The sequence below is a fragment of the Cyanistes caeruleus genome, chromosome 3 (assembly GCF_971803275.1).
Source record: "Cyanistes caeruleus chromosome 3, bCyaCae1.hap1.1, whole genome shotgun sequence".
Taxonomy (NCBI): domain Eukaryota; kingdom Metazoa; phylum Chordata; class Aves; order Passeriformes; family Paridae; genus Cyanistes; species Cyanistes caeruleus.
In genome coordinates, this window is record NC_141703.1 from 747730 (window position 1) to 766164 (window position 18435).

The window sequence follows — 18435 nt, forward strand, 5'->3', positions numbered from 1 at the left end:
GGCCAAAGTTGGGTGGGGCTGTGCACAGGCCCCGCCCCCGGCGCCACGGCCGAGCGCGGCGGGGGCGTGGCCGGCCAAGGAGGGGGCGTGACCAATGTACGCGGGGCCGAGCGGGATGGGGCGTGGCCCCACGGGGCGGGGAACCGCATGCAAATGAAGGAGCCGGGCCTACGTGAACGCGCGAGGCACGATGGGAGATGGAGTCCTGGGGACGGCGGTGTTCCCTGGGGTTCCCCTCCCCTTCGTACACACCCCCGGGACGGCATCGGGTGCACCGGGCCCGGGGGTCCCATCCGCCCAGCTACCGCCGCCGCCGGGCTCAGCAGTTCCCGCAGCGGAGGGCCCCAGCCCGCAGACCCCCGAGCTTCGCGCGGTGCCGACCCCGCGTCCCGCCCGGGGCTGCCCCGCGGAGCCTCCGTGCCGGCGGGGCAGGAGCGCTGGGAGCAGCGGCGCAGGTGGGCACGGGGTCAGTTTATTGTGACCGTAGCGGGGGAGCAGCGCGGGGAGACCCCGGGCTGAGCTGGGCTGGGGGTGCCTCGACCTCCCTCAGCCTCCGACCTGCCCAGCCCCAGGGCTCCTCCCGCCCGCCCCTCGCCCCCACCCAGCCGGGACCCGGGGGCACTGGGATTGAGCGGGGCAGGGTGGGCAAGGCTGTCCTGGGAGGGAGGGAGACTGGGGGTGCACCAGAGGGGGGCACGGGGGGTGCTGGCAGGGCAGGGTTCATGCTCGGGGGGGTCCTGCTGGAGGTGTCCAGCTCGGGGAGCGGGTCCCAGACACTGGTGCTAGGGGGCCTAAGGGGGTCTAGTTGGGGGATCCCGGGCTGCTGTGGATGGTGTAGCTGAACTCAGAGAAAAAAAAGCCATGGGGAGCTTGTGGGGGTCCAGCTCATGTGGGCCCCAGGCACTGGTGTTGGAGGGCTCAAGGGGGTTCCAGCTCAGGGGTGCCGGCTCAGGGGGGTCCCAGGCTGCTGACGGTGGTGTAGCTGAACTTGGAGAGCGAGGCACTGGCCATGGGGGGCTCGTCCTCGGGGGGGCGGCGGGGGCAGGTACGGCGGCACCCCCAGCCTGCGCAGGTGGCCCCAAAGGCCTTGCGGAAGCGGCGGTTCATGAAGCAGTAGATGAGAGGGTTGGTGCAGGCCGAGGTGTAGGAGAGCAGGTGGATGAAGGCGATGGGGGTCCCCGAGAGTGCCCGCTGGGCTGCCCGCGGGGCAAAGGCACGCCAGGTGTTGGCGGCGAAGATGGGCAGCCAGCAGAGGAAAAACATGGCCACGATGACCACCAGCATGCGGATCACGCGCCGCTTGGCCGCCAGCTGGGCCCCCGAGCTGTTGATGCGTGCCCGGTCCTGCTGCGCAGCCGCCCCCAGCGCCCGCAGCTCCAACGCCGCACCCGGACGTGACAGCTGCAGGTAGCAGCCGTCACCCTCATCGCAGGTGGGCGCTGGGTCCCCCCCAGTACCACGCTGGGCTGTGGAATGAGGAGGCATGGTCACGGCACTGTAGGGGCACGCTGCACCCCAACACCATAGGAGCATCCTCCAGGAGCACGTGGAAATGGCCATGGCACCATGGGGACGTGCTGCACCCCGAGGCTACAAGGAGGTCCCCAGGAAAGGGGGGTGTCCCTGAGGAACACACCACTGTGGGGAGCAGGGGTGAGGGCTCAGCCCTGCCTCTCCTCCAGGGGCGGGTACTCTGCCCACACAGGAGTCGTACCAAGCATCGCCCCCAGCATCACCCCCGTCCCCTCACCTGCCACCTCCCTCTTGACGTCCAGCTCGAAGCGGATGCCACGGTAGAGCTCACGGGAGATGAGCCCGTACGCCACCGTCATCACCACGCCCGGGATGAAGAAGAGGACGAGAAGCAGCAGGACGTACCTGGGACAGGTGGCCCCCGTCACTCGGCATCCCCTCACCGCCGTGTTCCCCCTCCCTCCCCAGGACTCACCAGACCTGCCGGACACGCTCGCTGGGCCAGTGGTGCGTGCACTGGGCGGGGGGCGGGCGGGGGGCCGTGGGCCGCGTGGTGCTGTACACGGCGTAGGGCAGCATCAGCAGCGCTGCCAGGGCCCAGGTGCCCGCGATGACACGGCAGGCGTGGGACCGCGTCTGCCAGGCGCGCGACTGCAGCGGGTTGCAGATGGCACTGTAGCGCTCGATGGCGATGGCCACCAGGCTGAAGGTGGACACGGCCACCGAGACCCCTGCGGGCAGCAGGGCGCGTCAGTGGCCGTGGCGTGACGCTGCAGGCCCCCGCCTCCTCCTGGAGCCTCCCGCTGTATGTATTCCACGTACCCATGGGGTAGGGATAAGCCCCCCCGCACATCCACGGGGTAGGGACGAGCCCCCTCCCCGTGCCCCCGTGTGCCAGCTGGGTAGGGATGAGGTGGCCCCGCCGTGCCCCACCCTACCCATGAGGTAGGCGACGAGCTTGCAGACGACGTCGCCGAAGATGAAGGCGCCCATGAGGCCGGGCAGCAGGGTGAAGGGCATGCAGCACAGCGCCAGGAGCAGGTCACTCAGTGCCAGGGACAGCAGGAAGCAGTTGGTGACGGTGCGCAGTCGCCGGTTCAGCGCCAGCACGGCCACCACCAGCGCATTGCCCCCAACGCTCAGCACGAAGATCAGCACGTACAGCACCACGCGCACCGCCACGTCCAGCTCTGTGGGCAGCAGGACAGCTGCTTTGGGACCCTGGGCACACCCCAGAGACACTCTGAAAGCACTCCCGAGGCCGCCATAGAGACACTCCCACGGCACCCCAAGGGTAGCCCGGTGGCCCCCCAAAGGTACCCCAAAGGCCCCCCAGCACAGGCCCAGGCTCTGGGACGCGGGGGCTCCAGCGTGACCGGCGCGGGCTCGGTGGAGACACACCAGATGAGTGCATCGTTACCCCCCGTGTGGCAACCGCCGGGATTTGGGGCGAATCTCGGCTCAATTCCGTGAGGCTGAGGGTCCCTCATCCAGGTGAGTGCTCCCATCCTGCCCACCCTTCCCCTCGGTGCTGAGCCACGGCTCCCCTGGCGGCGCGGGGACCGGCGACGTCCAGCCCGGAGAGCAGGGTGACAAACAGGAGCAGGGGCCCCAGCCGGGGGGTGGGATGGGGTTAGGAGTCTTGGCTCTGGTGGTGGGGCGGATGGGGGCGTCCCAGTCGAGGGTCCAATTGGGGGTCCCAGCCCCGGCAGTGGGACAGGGGTGCGGGGCGGGCGGTGTCTGTGTCCGTGCCGTCCCTGTCGGGGTCCCCTCCGCCCTCCTGCTGCCGCCGGCGCAGCCCGGCGCGTTCCCCCCAGGCAGCGCCGAGATCCGCACCGGGAGCACCGGGCACTGCCGGGGCCACCGAGCCCCCGCCCGGGGATCGGGGATGATGGGTGCGATGAGGGGCGGGGGGCGGCAGCGGGCAGGGGCCGGGAGAAGCGGAGCGCAGGGCGGCGGGCAGCGGGGGCACGGCGGGGCGAAGCGGGGTGCTGGCGTGCCGGGGGGCGCAGGGCCAGGCACCAAGGGGGTCCCTTCCCGGCTCCATCCCGCTCCTCACCCCCCGCCTCCGCTCTCACCTCTGGGCGCCGGGGGCCCGCGGAGGCCCCTGCGGAGGAGGTCGCAGACCGAGCCGTTGGTCCCGTTGCCGGTGCCGAGTCCGTTCCCGGTGCCGTTCCCGGAGCGGCAGAGCATCTCCTGCAGCGACTCGTTGAGGGGCCGGGGGTCCATGGCGGGGACCCCCCCGCCTCCCCCCGCCCCTCCTCCGGCAGGAGGCAGCGGCAAGGATCAGGCACCGGGAGGCTCCGGGAGGCTCCGGGAGGGACGAGGCTCCGATCTGCTCGGAGCCGCCGGTGGATAAGCGGGGGCGGCGCCCGGCGCGGGGCGGGCGGGGGGCGGGGGGCGGTGGTGGCGGCGGGGGGAGCTCGGGCGGTGCTGGGGGGCGCGGGGGAGGCGGGAACAGGGGGAGCCCGGGGCGGGGGGATCGGGCGGGGCCATGGAGAGTACCGGGAGCGGGGCTCGGGGAGTACCGGGCTGCAGCCGGAGTCCCGGGCGGGTCGGGCAGCTGGGGGGGGCTCACCGGGAGCGCTCTTGAGCGAGTGCCGCCACCGCGTGCCTGTCACCGCGTCCCTGCGGCTGCCCCGGGACGGCCCAGCGGGGCTGGGGGTCCCGAGCCGCTCACGGCTCCGAAACTCCACGACCCTGACCCGTCCCCATCCCGGTTCCTTCCCCGTCCCGGTCCCCGTCCAGCAGCAGCAGCCGTCAGTGTCACCCGACAACAGCGGTCGCTGCTGTGTCGCCCTCCAGGTCACCCCTCAGCACGGCGGAACTAGTCCCGGGGCACCCCCACCCCTCGTGGGACCCCGACCCTCCGAGCCCCGGAGAGATCATGCGCCCCTCTGGAACTCTGTGACCCGGAGGGACCCTGTGCCCTGGGGAGAGTCTGTGCCCCACTGGGACCTCGTGCCCCAGTCTGCCTCTGTGGCCTGAGGGGACCCCGCACCACGGGGGTACCGTGTGCTTTGGGAGGACCTTGCATGTCGCTGGGACCCTGCGCTCTGCGAGGACCCTGTGCCTTGGAGGCGCCCTGCACGCCCGTGGGACCCCATCCTCCTGCAGAAGCTGGTTCCAGGGCAGGACCCTGTGCCCTGGGCGCACCCCGCACCTTGGAGAGACCCTGTTCCCTGAGGGGACCGTATGCCCTGAGGACACGCTGTGCCTTGGCTGGATGCTGCGCTCCGGGGGGACCCTGTCCGTCAGGAGGACGCTGTGTCCCGGCAGGCGGTGAGGCCGCTCCCGCTGCTCCGTCTGTCCGCGCCGCTCTGTCCCGCAGGTGCGGCCGTCCCTCGAGGCGCTGGACGCGCAGGGCCAAGCGCAGGGCGCTGGCCTCCAGCTGTGCCAGCAGCCGGGCTGCCTGAGTCTGGAGCCCCTCCAGGGCCAGCTCCAGCCCCTGCAGCCGCCGCTCCGCCTCCGCCTCGGCCGCCAGTGCCGCCGCCTCGGCCCCGGTGTCGAGCAGGCCCATGCGCAGCAGCAGCTCCCGGCCCTTGGCCTCCAAGGCAGCACGGGCACAGGGGAACTCGGCCAGCACCTCCGCCAGGTCCTCCTTGCCCAGGCAGAACAGGTCTGAGTAGCCGATGCTGAGGATGTTGGCCGTGCGCCGGTTCCCCGCCGTGTTGCCTGTGGGGCGGGGGGCCGTGAGCCCAAGGCGGCCGCGGGGCAGCATCGGGGCGCAGCGTGGAGCTCACCCTTGATGTCGATGAGGCTGATCTCCCCGAAGTAGAGCCCCTCGCTCAGCACGGCCAGCTGCGTGACACCGTCCTCGGCCACCACGGCCAGGCGGCCCTCGCGGATGAAGTACATCTCGCGGCCCACATCCCCACGCCGGCACACGAACTCTCCGGGCCCGAAGACCTGCGGTCGCAGGCGCAGCACCAGCTGCCGCAGCACCCCGCGCTCCCAGCTGCGGAACAGCCCGACTCGCCGCAGGGCCGCCAGGTGCACGCTGGCGGCCACCTCGGCCCGCAGCCCCCGCGGCAGGAGCCGCAGCAGCTCCCGCTCCGCCGGCAGCTTGCGCTGTGCCCGCAGCTGCTGCTGCCAGCGCACCACGCGCGCCCGCAGCCGCCCGCCCGCGCCCCGCGCCCGCAGGTACCGCCGCACCGGCCCCGCCTCGGGGTAGAAGGCGGCGGTGGCCGTGCTGAGGTTGACGATGACGGTGCTGATGCTGCCGGTGACGGTGGCGAAGCCCAGCACGGCCAGGAGGAAGCCGGCGGTGAGGAAGAGGAACTCCTCCTCGCGCTGCGGTGCCGGCGTGTCTCCCACCGTGGCCAGGACCAGCGTGGAGAAGTAGAAGCTGTGCAGGTATCGGCGCAGCGGTCGGGTGGAGCTGGGGCAGACCCAGGGATCGGCGCCCAGCCCCAGGTGTGCCGACAGGGCGAAGTAGAGGCAGCCGTGCCAGTGGATGCCCAGCAGCAGGTACAGCATCAGCTTGGCCATGCGGAACACGTTGGGCCATCCCGTGCGTGTCTCGCACCGGTCGAAGGCCTCGAAGAGTCGTGGCACCCGTAGGCAGCGGTTGGCACGTGCTGCTGGCACCCCTGGGACCCTCGGGACCCCTGGGAGCAGACACAGCAGCTCGGTGGGCAGCACAGTCATCACGTCCCAGGGGAAGGTCCAGGAGCTCAGGTAGAGCCGCCGCGTCCGGCTGAGGTCCTGCACCAGGATCCCGTCCTCAAGGAAACCTGGGTGGGCAGCCAGGGCAGCCGTGGCACCACAGGGACCCCGGGCTGGGGGGGCCGGGCTTGCTCAGGACCTGCCTGAGATGGGAAAGGGCTCGCAGTGGGGACCAGGTGGGTGCCAGCATGGGGCACAGGGAGGACCCGGGCCACAGGAGCCCTGGATGGGCACCCTGGGGAAGATCGCTGGAGGTTCCCTGGGCTGCCAGGGGGCTGAGGGGGTCAGCAGTGAATGCCCAGACTCAAGACCACCCACCCAAACATCCTCTATGGGAGGCTGGGTGGTGGCTGTACCGGGTGGGAGAGTGTGTGTGTGTGTGTGTGTGTGTGGCCATGTACACACCTGTGTGTGTGTCTGTGGCCATGTACACACCTGTGTGTGTGTGTGTGTGTCCATGTACACACCTGTGTGTGTGTGTGTGTGTGTGTGTGTGTGTGTGTGTCAATGTACACACCTGTGTGTGTGTGTGTCCATGTACACACCTGTGTGTGTGTGTGTGTGTGTGTGTGTGTGTGTGTGTCAATGTACACACCTGTGTGTGTGTGTGTACATGTACACACCTGTGTGTGTGTGTGTGTGTGTGTGTGTGTCAATGTACACACCTGTGTGTGTGTGTGTCCATGTACACACCTGTGTGTGTGTGTGTGTGTGTGTGTGTGTGTGTCAATGTACACACCTGTGTGTGTGTGTCAATGTACACACCTGTGTGTGTCTGTGGCCATGTACACACCTGTGTGTGTGCCCATTTACACACCTGTGTGTGTGTGTGTGTGTCCATGTACACACCTGTGTGTGTGTGTCCATGTACACACCTGTGTGTGTCTGTGGCCATGTACACACCTGTGTGTGTGTGTGTCCATGTACACACCTGTGTGTGTGTGTCCATGTACACACCTGTGTGTGTCTGTGGCCATGTACACACCTGTGTGTGTGTGTCCATGTACACACCTGTGTGTGTGTGTGTCCATGTACACACCTGTGTGTGTGTGTCAATGTACACACCTGTGTGTGTGTGTCCATGTACACACCTGTGTGTGTGTGTGTCCATGTACACACCTGTGTGTGTGTGTCCATGTACACACCTGTGTGTGTGTGTGTGTGTCCATGTACACACCTGTGTGTGTGTGTGTGTGGCCATGTACACACCTGTGTGTGTCTGTGGCCATGTACACACCTGTGTCTGTGTCCGTTTACACACCTGTGTGTGTGTACACACCTGTGTGGCAGTGCACGGCGATGTCCAGCAGGTACAGTGCATCGCTGAGCCCGTCCAGGGCCTGCCACAGCCCGGTGTGCGCCTCCTGCAGCTCGGGGAAGCAGCACCTGGGGTACAAGTGGCATCACGCCTGGGATGGGGCCAGGACACCCCGCACCCCGCCCAACCCGACTGCTCGGCACCTGAGGATGAGGACGACCCAGTTGTAAAGGATGGGCAGCACCATGAGGCTGATCCATCTGTAGTGCCAGTCCCCGGCGGGGTCCAGGGTCCAGGTCCTGGGGGTGGCGGCGCGGCTGGGGGGCGCAGACGGACCTGGGGTCGCTCCATCCCCGTTTGGGACCCCCTGCCCCTCGTTCAGCCCCCGCTGCCAGTGGCTCTAAGGCTCAGGCAGCCCCCCCTGCAGCTGTGGGGCCCAGGGGTCCCTGCAGTGCCCCTAGCCCCGGCCCCGCCGAGCGCTGCCGCTCACCCCGTGGCACGTCCGGCGGCTGCAGAGGCGCTGCGGGGCTGGAGCCGGGCCCGGCGGCAGGACGGGAGGGAGCCGAGGCTCCGCATCCTCCGCAGCGCGGATCCCGCGCGTCCCGGCGGCCGCCGCTCCTGCGCACCCGAGCCTGCCCCGGTGCCAGGCGCGGCTCCTCAAGGGGGCCCAGCCAGGCGGCTCCCGCGGCACCGGGCTCGTCCTTAGCAACGTGGGGTCCGCAGGGACGCCTGGGCGGAGGCAGGCACGGCGCCAGGCCCGCCGGGCTCGCTGGGGCCCGGGTTAGTCTCCAGGAACAACAGCCGGTGCCAGGCGGTGCCCTGTGCGCGGGTGGTGCCGGTTCCCGGTACCCGGAGCGCCTGCCAGGGCCGGGCACAGGGTGCCCGCTGCAAGGTCATCCGGCACAAGAGTGCCCGGGGTCAGGCAGGGCCCGTTCCGGGGGTGCCCGGGAGAAGGGTTCTGGGGGGTCCCGGTACCGGGGCGCCCGATTCCGAGGTGCTCCGTTCCTGGAAATGCAGTGTGCAGGGGTTATCTGGTGCAGGGGGTCCCAGCACAGGGTTACCCGGTACTGCGGTGCCCAGTTCTGGGGCTCGCAGCACAGGGGTGCCTGGGCCACTGGGGTGCCCGGTTCCGGGTGCTGCTCGTACTGGGGTTCTCGGTGCCGGGATTCCCAGCACGTGAGTACAGGTTACCGGTGACCGGCTCGGAGAGGTTTCCGGTTTCTCGGGACGCCCCGCTCCGGGGGGTGCTCGTAGGGGGTACCCGGTGCCGGGGTGTCCCGGTACCGCCCGTCCCTGTTCCCGATTCCCGGTTCCCACGCGCTCCGGCCCCTCCCGGCCCCGCCCCACTCGCGGCGTAGCCAATGAGCGCTCGAGCTGTCCCGTGCAGGTACCGCCCACCGAGGCGTGCGGGCGTGTCCCGGGCAGCGGTGGGCGTGGTCAGCCCCGCGGTGGGCGTGGTAAGCCCCGCGGTGGGCGTGACCAGCCCCGCGGTGGGCGTGACCAGCCCCGCGGTGGGCGTGACCAGCCCCGCGGTGGGCGTGGCCAGCGCTCGCGGTGCGTCGGGCGCGGCGGGAAGATGGCGTCGGGAGCGCGGGGCCCGCGGCGGGGGCGGGCGGTGAGCGGCGGCGCTGGGGCGGACCGGGAGGGGCCGGGGGGCGCCGGAACACCGGGAATGGGGACACCGGGAGCGGGGACACCGGGAGCGAGGTGTGCGGGCAGCGGAGCGGGCCTCGAGGCAGGTCCAACCGCCCTTCTGCTCCGTGCCGGGCTGCCCGGGCCGCCGCCCGCCCTTGGCCGCGCGGGGCCAGAGGGACCGGACCGGCTCGAGCGGTATCGAGGGTGAGGGGCCCGCGGCGGGGACGGGTCCGAGCGGGTCGCGGTGCCGTGGGGCGAGGGGCCCAGTCCCGCTGGGGCCCGCGGGGTCCCGGGGGGTTCCCGGCCCCGCGTCCGACGCCTCCTGTGCCCTCCCCAGGTGCGGCGCTGACGGGACGGGACCGCCGCGACCTTGACCCAGGTAGGCGGCCCGGGCCCGGGGCATCGAAGGGTCCCCATGCGTGACCTCGGAGCATGAGGGCGTCCCGGTGTCTCCATGGCTCCGGGATAGTGGATGCCCGAGCTTGCGGCACCTTCCTCGGGACCGCGGCCCCGGCGCGGGGGCAGCTCCGGGCTGTGACAGCCGCTCGCCTCAGCCGGAGCACCGGCACCTACCGCCCACGGCCCTGCCGAGCCCCCGGTGACCCCCGCACCGAGCTCCGTTTCCCCGGGGTGCTCATCATCCACAGCCTCCCGGCACTGGGTGCCATCCTCTGCCCATGGTGGCCGTGCCCCCGTCTCCCCGTCCCTGCCCGGGTGGCACCTGGCTGTCATCCTGTGCCCCCGCTGTCCCTGCCTGCAGTGTCCCTTTCCCTGCTCTGGTGGCCCCTGATCACCCCGCAGTGCTCTGGCGGAGGCTGCTCCCCACCGCGGCCCGTCCGGGTGCCACTGCCGTGGTGGCACGGCCCGTGCTGTGCCCCGTGGCGTGGTCCTTTGGCATGTGGCAAGCACAGCCAGGTTGGGGTGAGGGGGCACTGGTACCAGCACAGAGGTGGTGACAGCTGGTGTCCCCGTTCCTCCAGTGTGGCTCTGGCGGTGCGTCTGGCAGGGTCCCTGCGCTGGGGATGCCCCGGTGTGCCACACCGTGCCTTTGCCTCAGTGTTCCTGCTGAGGCCGCAGTGCCGGGTACCAGGCCTGGCACTGTCCTGGCATTCAGTGGCTCTAACTTTAGCAGCCACACGAGCGCCTGCTGTGGGTGGGACGGGCTGTGCTGGGTATAAATAGACAGGCCCTGCCCATGCTGTGTCCCACTGCCCCAGCTTCAGCCACTTTCCATTCCTGCCCTGTGGTTTCGGGTGTCTTTAATGACACTTTCACTTCCCCAGGCCCCAAACAAGGACTGTGGCACTGGCTCTCGAAGCCATTTCCCTTCCCACATGCTGTTGGGGGACTGGGGGGCCCCTGTGCTGTCTCTTTGTCCCCAGGCAAGCCGGTGCTGCTGGCTCTGGGGGCTCTTAGTGCTCAGTCCTGTGCTGGTGTCTGCAGTGGCAGTGGTGGTGGGAGGGCACGGGGCCCTATAAATATCCTGGCAGCGCTGTCACACTGCACTGGCCATGGGTGCTGCTGAGCATGGGGGTGGGCAGCTGTCCCAGCTGTCCCGGTGTCCCTGCGGCTGCCGGGTACTCCCCACACCCATGCTGGGCCGGTTCCCGGTTTAAAGTCCAGTACTGGGTGTGAGCAGGGCTGGGATCAAGAGTCCTCCAGCCACCACTGCTCCAGCACGCTTGCCCAGCCCAATTCCCCGTGCTCTGTCTCTCCTGCCTGCCTTTCCTCTTGATTGCCTTCCTTTCCTCCTGGCTTCCTTCCTACTTTCCCTTCTGCTTCTCTCCCTGCTGCTGGATGTGAGGTTGGGCTGGGGGGGTCTCTGACAGCCCCTCTTCCTGCAGCCTGGCCGCTGGCAGCAGCATGGAGAAAGGACCCTGGCGTCCCGCCCGCTGCCCTGTGCCCCCGCGGTGGTGCCAGGCCGCGTCCAGAGCGGTTGGGGTGCCCCGGTGCTGTCCGTGACCCCGTGCCGATGGAGAGGATGAGCTGGCTGAGCAAGCTGACCCCACGGGCGGGTGGGCAGCGAGCCCCCCGCAGCGCCAGCCTGCAGCCCCCCGTCACCGCTGACCCCGAGACCTGCCTCATGGTCTTCAAGAACCACTGGGCACAGGTGAGCAGGTGGGGGGGCAGTGAGGATCCCCCGACCCTCCAGCCCCCAGCCCCCACTGCAAAGCCCCCTCCCACAGGTGCTGCGGATCCTGGAGCGGCGCGGGAGCAAGCCAGCCCCCGATGACCTCAGCGCTGTCCGCAACAACACCTACCAGATGCTGAACCTGCTGGCTGAGGACCGGCCCTGGGGGGACGGGGACAAAGACAGGTCACAGGGGGACGGGGACGTGGCCTGCGGGCCCATCCTGGAGTTTGTGGCTGCTGAGAACCTGCTGGAGCGGCTCCTTTGCTGGCATCTGCAGGGCGACTTCACCGAGGAGAGGAAGGTCTGAGTGAGGGAAGCAGAGGGGTCTGCAGTGGTGGAGGGTTTGTGGGGAGGCTGGGACAGGCTGGATCCAAGGGGTGAAGGTGGTGGGTTGAGGGTCAGCCAGGCCAAGGGTAGGGTGCTGTCCCAGGGCATGTTCAGGTTGGAATGGGGTTGAGACTACTTGAGCCATCCTGAAAACTCTGTGATGCTGGAGGAAATTCCTCATGGAAAGAGCTGTCCGGCCCTGTCACAGATGGCCCAGGGCAGTGCTGGAATCCCCAGCCCTGGGGGGATTTCACAGCCTGGGGACACGGTTCACTGGGCTGGGTTGTGCTGGAGGAGCAGCTGCACTGGGTGGTCTCTGTACCTTTCCCACCCTGTCCTTGTTGCCAGGTGGAGCAGCTGAAGCTGTACGAGATGCTGATCAGCCAGGCCCGGCAGCCCCTGCTGCGGCACAAGCCGGTGCTGACGCCGCTGCTGCGCCTGCTCAGCGTCTGCGCCGAGCCCGCCTCGGCCCCGCTCGAGAACAGCCTGGTACTGCTGCTCAACCAGCTCTGCGTCTCCGTGGCCCGCGAGCCGGCCATCCTGGAGCTCTTCTTCCACAGCCACACGGACCAGGGCCCCGCCAACCTCATCATCTTCTCGCTCCTCATCCCCTTCATCCACCACGAGGGCGCGCGGGGCCAGCAGGCGCGTGACGCGCTGCTGCTCATCATGGCCATGTCGGCCAGCAACCGCGCCGTGGCCCAGTCCATCACCGACAACTCCTACTTCTGCCCGGTACGGCTCCCCGTGTGGCATCCCCCTCCTCGGGGTGATGCCCCTCTCCCTGGCATGGTGTCCCCCCACCCAGGGTGATGTCCCCTCCCTGGGACAGTGCTGGGACCCTGCACTGCTGGCACGGGCTTGGGTTGGGCTGCTGGGCAAGAGCTGTGGACAGGCCTAGAGGAAGGAGTCCTGTCCTGGCTTGGGGCTGGTGGGGGGTAGGGCTGGAGATTATGGGGGGCTTGGGAATGATGGAAGCTGGGTGATGGAGAGCTGGCAAATGATGGAGAGCTTTGGGCTAGAGGGCTTGGAGATGATGGGGGATCTGGGGGTAATGGAAGGTCCGCAAGTGATGGGGGGCTTGGAGGTGACAGAGTAGCCTGGAGATGATGGAGAGCTTGGGGATGAGGGGCCTGGAGACATTGGAGATGATGGGGGGACTTGGTGATGATGGGAGGCTTGGAGGTGGTGGAGGGCCCAGCACTGGGCTGGTGATGAGGGGGCCACTCCCTGGGGTCAGTGGTGGATGCAGGACCCGGCCCAGCTGCCCTGCCTGGTGCGCTGGAGTGGGGCAGGTTTGTGGGGGGCAGGTTCCTGGGGTTTGGGGAAGGCCAGTTGGGTCCAGCAGCCGGAGGTCCGAGGGGCTGCGGGGCAGCCGAGTACATGTGTTCCCAGGTGCTGGCCACGGGCCTGAGCGCCCTGTACTCCTCCCTGCCCCGCAAGATCGAGGTGCGAGGAGATGACTGGCACTTCCTGCGGCGGGAGGACTGGATCGGCGTCTCCTCCCTCGTCCTCTTCATGAACTCGCTTGAGTTCTGCAATGCTGTCATCCAGGTGGGGCTGAGGGGCTGCGAGGAGCTGTGAGGGGCTCCCAGCCCCGTAGGGGGCTGCCTGACCCCCCTGCGGCCCCTCAGGTTGCCCACCCACTGGTGCAGAAGCAGCTGGTGGATTACGTCCACAACGGGTTCCTTGTGCCCGTCATGGGGCCGGCGTTGCACAAGGTGAGGGACCCCTGGCAGTGGGTGTGGGACGGGGGTCTCCTGCCCATAGCACTGCAGCTGGGCAGGGCCCCATGGCACCCGTCCCTGTGGTGTTCAGCTCCACGTGCCCCTCCTGCAGACCTCGGTGGAGGAGATGATTGCGAGCACAGCCTACCTGGACCTATTCCTGCGCAGTGTCAGTGAGACAGCGCTGCTGAAAACCTTCCTGCGCTTCGTGCTGCTGCACCGGCACGACAACACCACCATCCTGGACACACTGGTGGGCCGCATCAACAGCAACTCCCGGGTGAGCCCCGTGGACCCCCAACATCCCCATCCCCAGTATTCCCATCCTTGTCCCATTCCCATCCCCATCCCCTTTCCCTGCTGTGGGGGAGTGGCACTGCCCCCTGCCTGCTCCTCTGATTCCCCACGCTGTCCCCAGCTGTGCATGGTGTCCCTGAGCCTCTTCCGGACCCTGCTCAGCCTCAACTGCGAGGATGTGATGCTGCAGCTTGTGCTCAGGTAACGGGCTGGGGTGGGGTGCTGAGGGGGTCACCTGCTGCTAGCCCACTCTGGGGGCTCCTGTGGGACGGGCCTGGGGAGTTGCTCCCAGGTGGGCATGTGGATGTGAGGCAGCCACATCATTTACCCCACTGTGAAGGGGCTGGTGTCCTGTGGAGGGTCCCTGTCCCTGTGTCTGCCCTGTGCCACCCTTGCCCCCAGGTACCTGCTGCCCTGCAGCCACGTGATGCTGAGCCAGAAGCGGGCGGTGAGGGACCTGGACATCTACGGGAAGACAGCGGCGAAGTTCCTGTCGCTCATCCCACGCTGCTGCCGGCCTGAGAGCCCCCCACCGCCCCGTGACCGGGACGAGGAGCCCCCTTCCCGGGCCAGGGGTATGCCACTGCGGTCCCCCAGAGCCCCTCCACACCCCGGCTTGGTGCTGAGCCCCACCCCACCATCCTCATTGCCCCTTGGACCCTGTCCTGACACTGAGCCCTCTCCCTGCATCCCTGCAGCCCCTCAGACTCCCTTCCTACCCTGGCTGGCTGTCCCATGTGGCCCCTTAGGCCCTGTCCCCCTCCTAGCTTGATGCAGAGCCCTCTCCTGGGGTCTCCTCCTGGGGTCTCCGTAGCCACTTGTAACCCACTTCTGCTCCAACTTGTTGATGAGTCCCAGCTATGCCATCCCTATGGCTTCCCCCCCATAGCCTGGCCCCATCCTGTCCCATTGCTGAGCTCTGCCATGCTGTTCCCTTGTACCCCATCCCAACTCAGAACTGAGCCCCTCATTCCTGTGGCAGCTTGAGCCCCATCTCCACCCCATCCTGGCACAGGCCCCCACGCCACGCTCTCTCCACGTACTTGAGCCCTGTCCTGCGCTGGGCTCCCCCTGCAGCCACCGGGACCATTCCTCCCCCGGCTCAGAGCCCTGTCCCACCATCCCCGCAGCACCTGGAGTCCCCCCAGCACCCCCGGGCGCTGACCCCTGTCGCCCCTGCAGGCCACGGCAGCCCCGGTGCAGACGCGCCCCCGGCCCCGAAGCCCTCCACGCCGTCCCGCCTCTCCTTCTTCATGCGCCAGGCCAGCGCGGCCCCCGCCGAGGCTGCGGCCCCCCGCTCCCCCGGGCCCCCCGCGGGCAGCCCCCCCCAGCCCGGCCCCCGCGACGAGGTGGCGGAACTGGACAGGAATTACCTGGAATACCTGCGGGACGCGCGGCGCAGCATCGACCGCTGCACCTGGGCCTGCCGCGTCTGGTCGGCCCCCTATGATGGAGAGGACCCCCGTGCCCCCGGCCCCGCAGCCGACCCCGACAGCCCCCCGGGGCGGCCCCCCGGGCCCCCCACGCCACGGACTAAGAAGCGGGGGCTGCCTGAGGAGGGGGCGCGGGAGGCGCCGGCGGGGGCCCTCGGGAGTGAGGAGCCCAGTGCTGGGGGGCCCGGCCCTGCCCCCCGGGACGGGGGGACTCTGGTGAACGGGGCACACGGGGCGGCTCAGCCGGGGCGGCCGGAGGGGGATGTGGTGGTGAAGAAAGTCCGTCGGAGCCCCCAGGGCGAGGGGGAGGGCGGCGGGGGGGCACCGAACGGGGCCCCTCGGGCACAGCCCCCTGGCTGGGAGCCTCTGCCCTCGGTGGACTCGCTCTTGGAGGAGCTGCTGGCCCGCGTGCCTGCCGAGGCCCCCGGTGCCGGCGTCTCCATCGAGACCTTCACGGAGGAGCTGCGTGAGATTGAGGCTGAGATGCAGAACGGGGGTGTGGGGGCGGCCCCAGCCACCCCCGTGGAGCCCCCTGAGGCACCCTTATCCCATGAAGAGGAGGAGGCCTTTGCCAGCTTCACCGCGCTGCCCGAGGGGGATGCGGGTGCCGGGCGGGCGCCGCCACGGCCCCCAGACCCCCTGGCGCAGGTGGTGGCCAGCCCGCCGCGGGCGGTGGGGCCGCCCCCCAGCCAGCCCTTCACAGGTGGGCATGGGGGGACAGGGAGGGTCCCCTGCAGGGAGCTGCAGGGCTCTGCCTGACCCGCCTGTGTCCCCAGGCCCCTTCGTGTCGGTGCTGTTCGGGAAGCTGGAGAACATGCCCCACAACTCACTGTATGTCAACTTCCTGCTGACGGGGCTGGTGGCCCAGCTGGCCTGCTACCCCCAGCCTCTGCTCCGCTCCTTCCTGCTCAACACCAACATGGTCTTCCAGCCCAGCGTCAAGTCCCTTCTCCAGGTATGGCCCCTGGGGAACCCATTCCCTCATGGAGTCATGGGAAGCCATTGGAAAAAACCCCCAAGACCACGGAGTTGCCCTGTGCTGCCCAGCCCACCCCTGCCCCATGTCCCTAAGTGCCACGAGCACATGGCTGTAACCCCCTCTGGATTCCCTGGTACTGTGGAGACCCCCCCCATTCCTGTTGGGATACTCTGTGCTCAAGGGAATACCCCGTGTGATGGGGACCCCAGTTCCTGAGGGGACCCCGTCCTGTGCTCCTGCAGGTGCTGGGCTCGGTGAAGAACAAGATCGAGAGCTTTGCTGCCAGTCAAGAGGATTTCCCAGCACTGCTCTTCAAGGCCAAGAAGTACCTGATTGCCCGGGGGCGGCTGGACTGGGCTGAGGGGCCTGGGGCCGTCCCTGCCCTGCGGCGCACTGACACCCTGGGTGAGGACGAGGCCTTGCATGGGGGGCTGGGGCTTGTGCAGGCGGCTGGGAGTGGCACACGGGGCTGGGGGCTGCGTGCTGGGCTCCCTGTGCCCTGCCCAGGGTCTGGGGTCCGCACAGCGTGTTGTGTGGGGGGTGGAGGCTGCATGGGGGGCAGGGGGCCGTGCAGCAGGCTGCGTGCTGTGTTGTACAAGGGGCTGGCTGTGCACGGTGGGCTGGGGGCTGCTTTGGGAGTCTGGGTGGGGTTTGGGGTCCGTGCAGGGCCTGGGGAGGGGGCCTGGGGGTCGTGCGGTGTGTGGTAAGGAGGGTTGGAAGGGGCTGGAGAGTGTAGGGGGGAGCTGAGGGCTTCACAGAGGTCTGGATGCCTTCCCCTGTGTGCCCACAGCCACAAGCTGTCCCTTGGGCTGGGGGGCGTGCTGGGGACTGCACTGGGGACTGGCTGCCCCGCTGCATTCCCCCCGCCCGGCGTCCCTGACCCGTTCCCCTCTGCGTGCCCCCAGCCCGCAGCCGGAAGCCGTCCCTGGGGGAGCTGCTGCTGCGCCACGCCAACAGCCCGACACGCGCGCGGCACGCGGCCCAGCTGGCGCTGCAGGGGCTGCGGGACGGGGGGCTGCACCCCCTGGCCCCCCCGGCGCGGCACGGCGAGGCCCTGCGCGTGCGCAACGCCGTGTACTGCGCCGTCATCTTCAGCGAGTTCCTCAAGGAGCTGGCAGCCATCGCCCAGGCCCACGCCGTCACCTCCCCCTTCCTCACCGAGCCCCCTGAGGACTGACCCCCGGGCCCCCTTTTTAACCCCGGACTCGGACCTTTTTAATTTATTGGGGCAGAGCTGGGCTGAGGCCGGGCTGCACTTTGGACACGAGTGGCCGCCCCCGCCTCGCGCCCCGGGGGAGCAGGGCAGGACCCTGGGCCCCCGGGGCTCGCGGGGCGGGGGTCGCGGGGCGGGCTGGCTCTGCCCCCCTCGGCCCCCTGGGGGTTCCTGGTGCCCACCCAGCCGCTCTCTATGCAACCCCCGGGGTGTGGGGCTGGGGGGGCTGTGCATGGGGAGGGGATGTGTGTCTGTGCTGTGTAAAACCCTTCGGAATAAAGGGTCTGATTGAGGGCATCGCCTCCCTCGGTCTGTGCAGCTCTCAGGGTATGGGGGGCTGGCCAGGCTACCAGGGCACCCCTGCACGGCCGGGTGACTGCATCATGCTGCTGGCCTGAGACACAGTCTGTCTGCTCCCCCTCAGCTCGGGGGGCTGTGGGCAGCCACAGGCCCTGGGGTGAAGCTCTGACTGTTGGGGGGCAGCCGGCGGCTCGTGGAGCAGGTGCCAGCACAGTTCCCATCCAGCGCTGCCCTGGGACACCCCTGGACCCCGTTCATGGCCCTCACCCAGAGGTGTTGCAGCATTGCTGGGGTGAGAATGGAAACTGGGAGGAGGGTAGAGATGCAGATAATTAGGATGGGAGGATGGGGATGAGGTTGATGAGGATGGAGGTGGGATGGGATGAGGTTGAAGGGGATGGAGCCCCAGTGGTGGTGTCTCCTGGGCTGTTGGGGTTTCTGGGGCGCAGTGAGCCTTCTGGGCCTGGTGGTGCCATGACTGTTCTTTGTCCCCCTGGCTCTGACCTGTGGGAATAGCAACTGGAGAATGTCTGGATTTCCTGTTCCAGTAGTTCATGTGTTTATTCCTGACAGTGTTTTCTGAGCAGCTTTTCTGCAGCTGCACGGTGCAGATACCTGGGGAGGAGAGTGGGGTGAGCTGGGTTACAACCTTTTCCTTAGCAGTGTGAAACATCAGCCAGCCAGCAAAGGGACACGGAGCCACCCCCAGGCTAGAATCTGGGGGGTGCTGCCTGCCCTATCTCCAGTTCCAGCCCGTGCAGAGCCTTTTTCACAATTGCTGATCCATTTGTGACAGATTCCCACTCATCTCTTGGAGGTTTTGCCCCAGAAGAGGTCATTTCTGTTTCAGAAACAGCGGGGCCAGCAAGGCTAAGGAAGTGCCCTGTGCTGGGCACTGCTGAGCCCAGACCTCGAATGCTGTGTCCAGTTCTGGGTCCCTCAACTCAGGAAGAATATTGAGGGGCTGGAGCATGTCCAGGGCAGGGAACGG

General features: G+C 68.7%; 3 protein-coding genes across 5 annotated transcripts; 1 reads left to right on the forward strand and 2 right to left on the reverse strand.

Moving 5' to 3' along the window:
- Positions 1-43: 43 nt before the first annotated feature.
- Positions 44-3856, reverse strand: CCKBR (cholecystokinin B receptor). Its single transcript, XM_086879503.1, has 5 exons — positions 3552-3856; positions 2412-2663; positions 1949-2204; positions 1751-1878; positions 44-1466 (listed from the first exon to the last, which is right to left on the reverse strand). Exons 1-5 carry the CDS (start codon positions 3700-3702, stop codon positions 949-951), a joined length of 1305 nt encoding a protein of 434 aa, XP_086735629.1. The 5' UTR covers positions 3703-3856; the 3' UTR covers positions 44-948.
- Positions 3857-4046: 190 nt separating this feature from the next.
- On the reverse strand, positions 4047-6467 carry CNGA4 (cyclic nucleotide gated channel subunit alpha 4). The gene is made up of 3 exons (XM_086879448.1): positions 6460-6467; positions 5217-6268; positions 4047-5148 (listed from the first exon to the last, which is right to left on the reverse strand). Exons 1-3 carry the CDS (start codon positions 6465-6467, stop codon positions 4301-4303), a joined length of 1908 nt encoding a protein of 635 aa, XP_086735574.1. The 3' UTR covers positions 4047-4300.
- Positions 6468-8909: 2442 nt separating this feature from the next.
- On the forward strand, positions 8910-17441 carry FHIP1B (FHF complex subunit HOOK interacting protein 1B). Of its 3 annotated transcripts, none has more exons than XM_086879500.1 (14): positions 8910-9014; positions 9372-9413; positions 10879-11144; positions 11221-11469; positions 11844-12230; positions 12891-13049; positions 13130-13216; positions 13335-13502; positions 13641-13720; positions 13922-14094; positions 14702-15655; positions 15729-15907; positions 16174-16336; positions 16837-17441. In XM_086879500.1, the coding sequence occupies exons 3-14, from the start codon at positions 11007-11009 to the stop codon at positions 17106-17108; spliced, it is 3009 nt and encodes a 1002-aa protein (XP_086735626.1). In that variant the 5' UTR covers positions 8910-9014; positions 9372-9413; positions 10879-11006; the 3' UTR covers positions 17109-17441. The 3 variants fall into 3 exon arrangements, with proteins under 3 accessions (XP_086735626.1, XP_086735627.1, XP_086735628.1); XM_086879501.1 differs by having other exon boundaries at positions 8940-9014; positions 13151-13216; XM_086879502.1 differs by having other exon boundaries at positions 8940-9014; positions 12939-13049.
- The last annotated feature ends 994 nt before the right edge of the window (positions 17442-18435 follow it).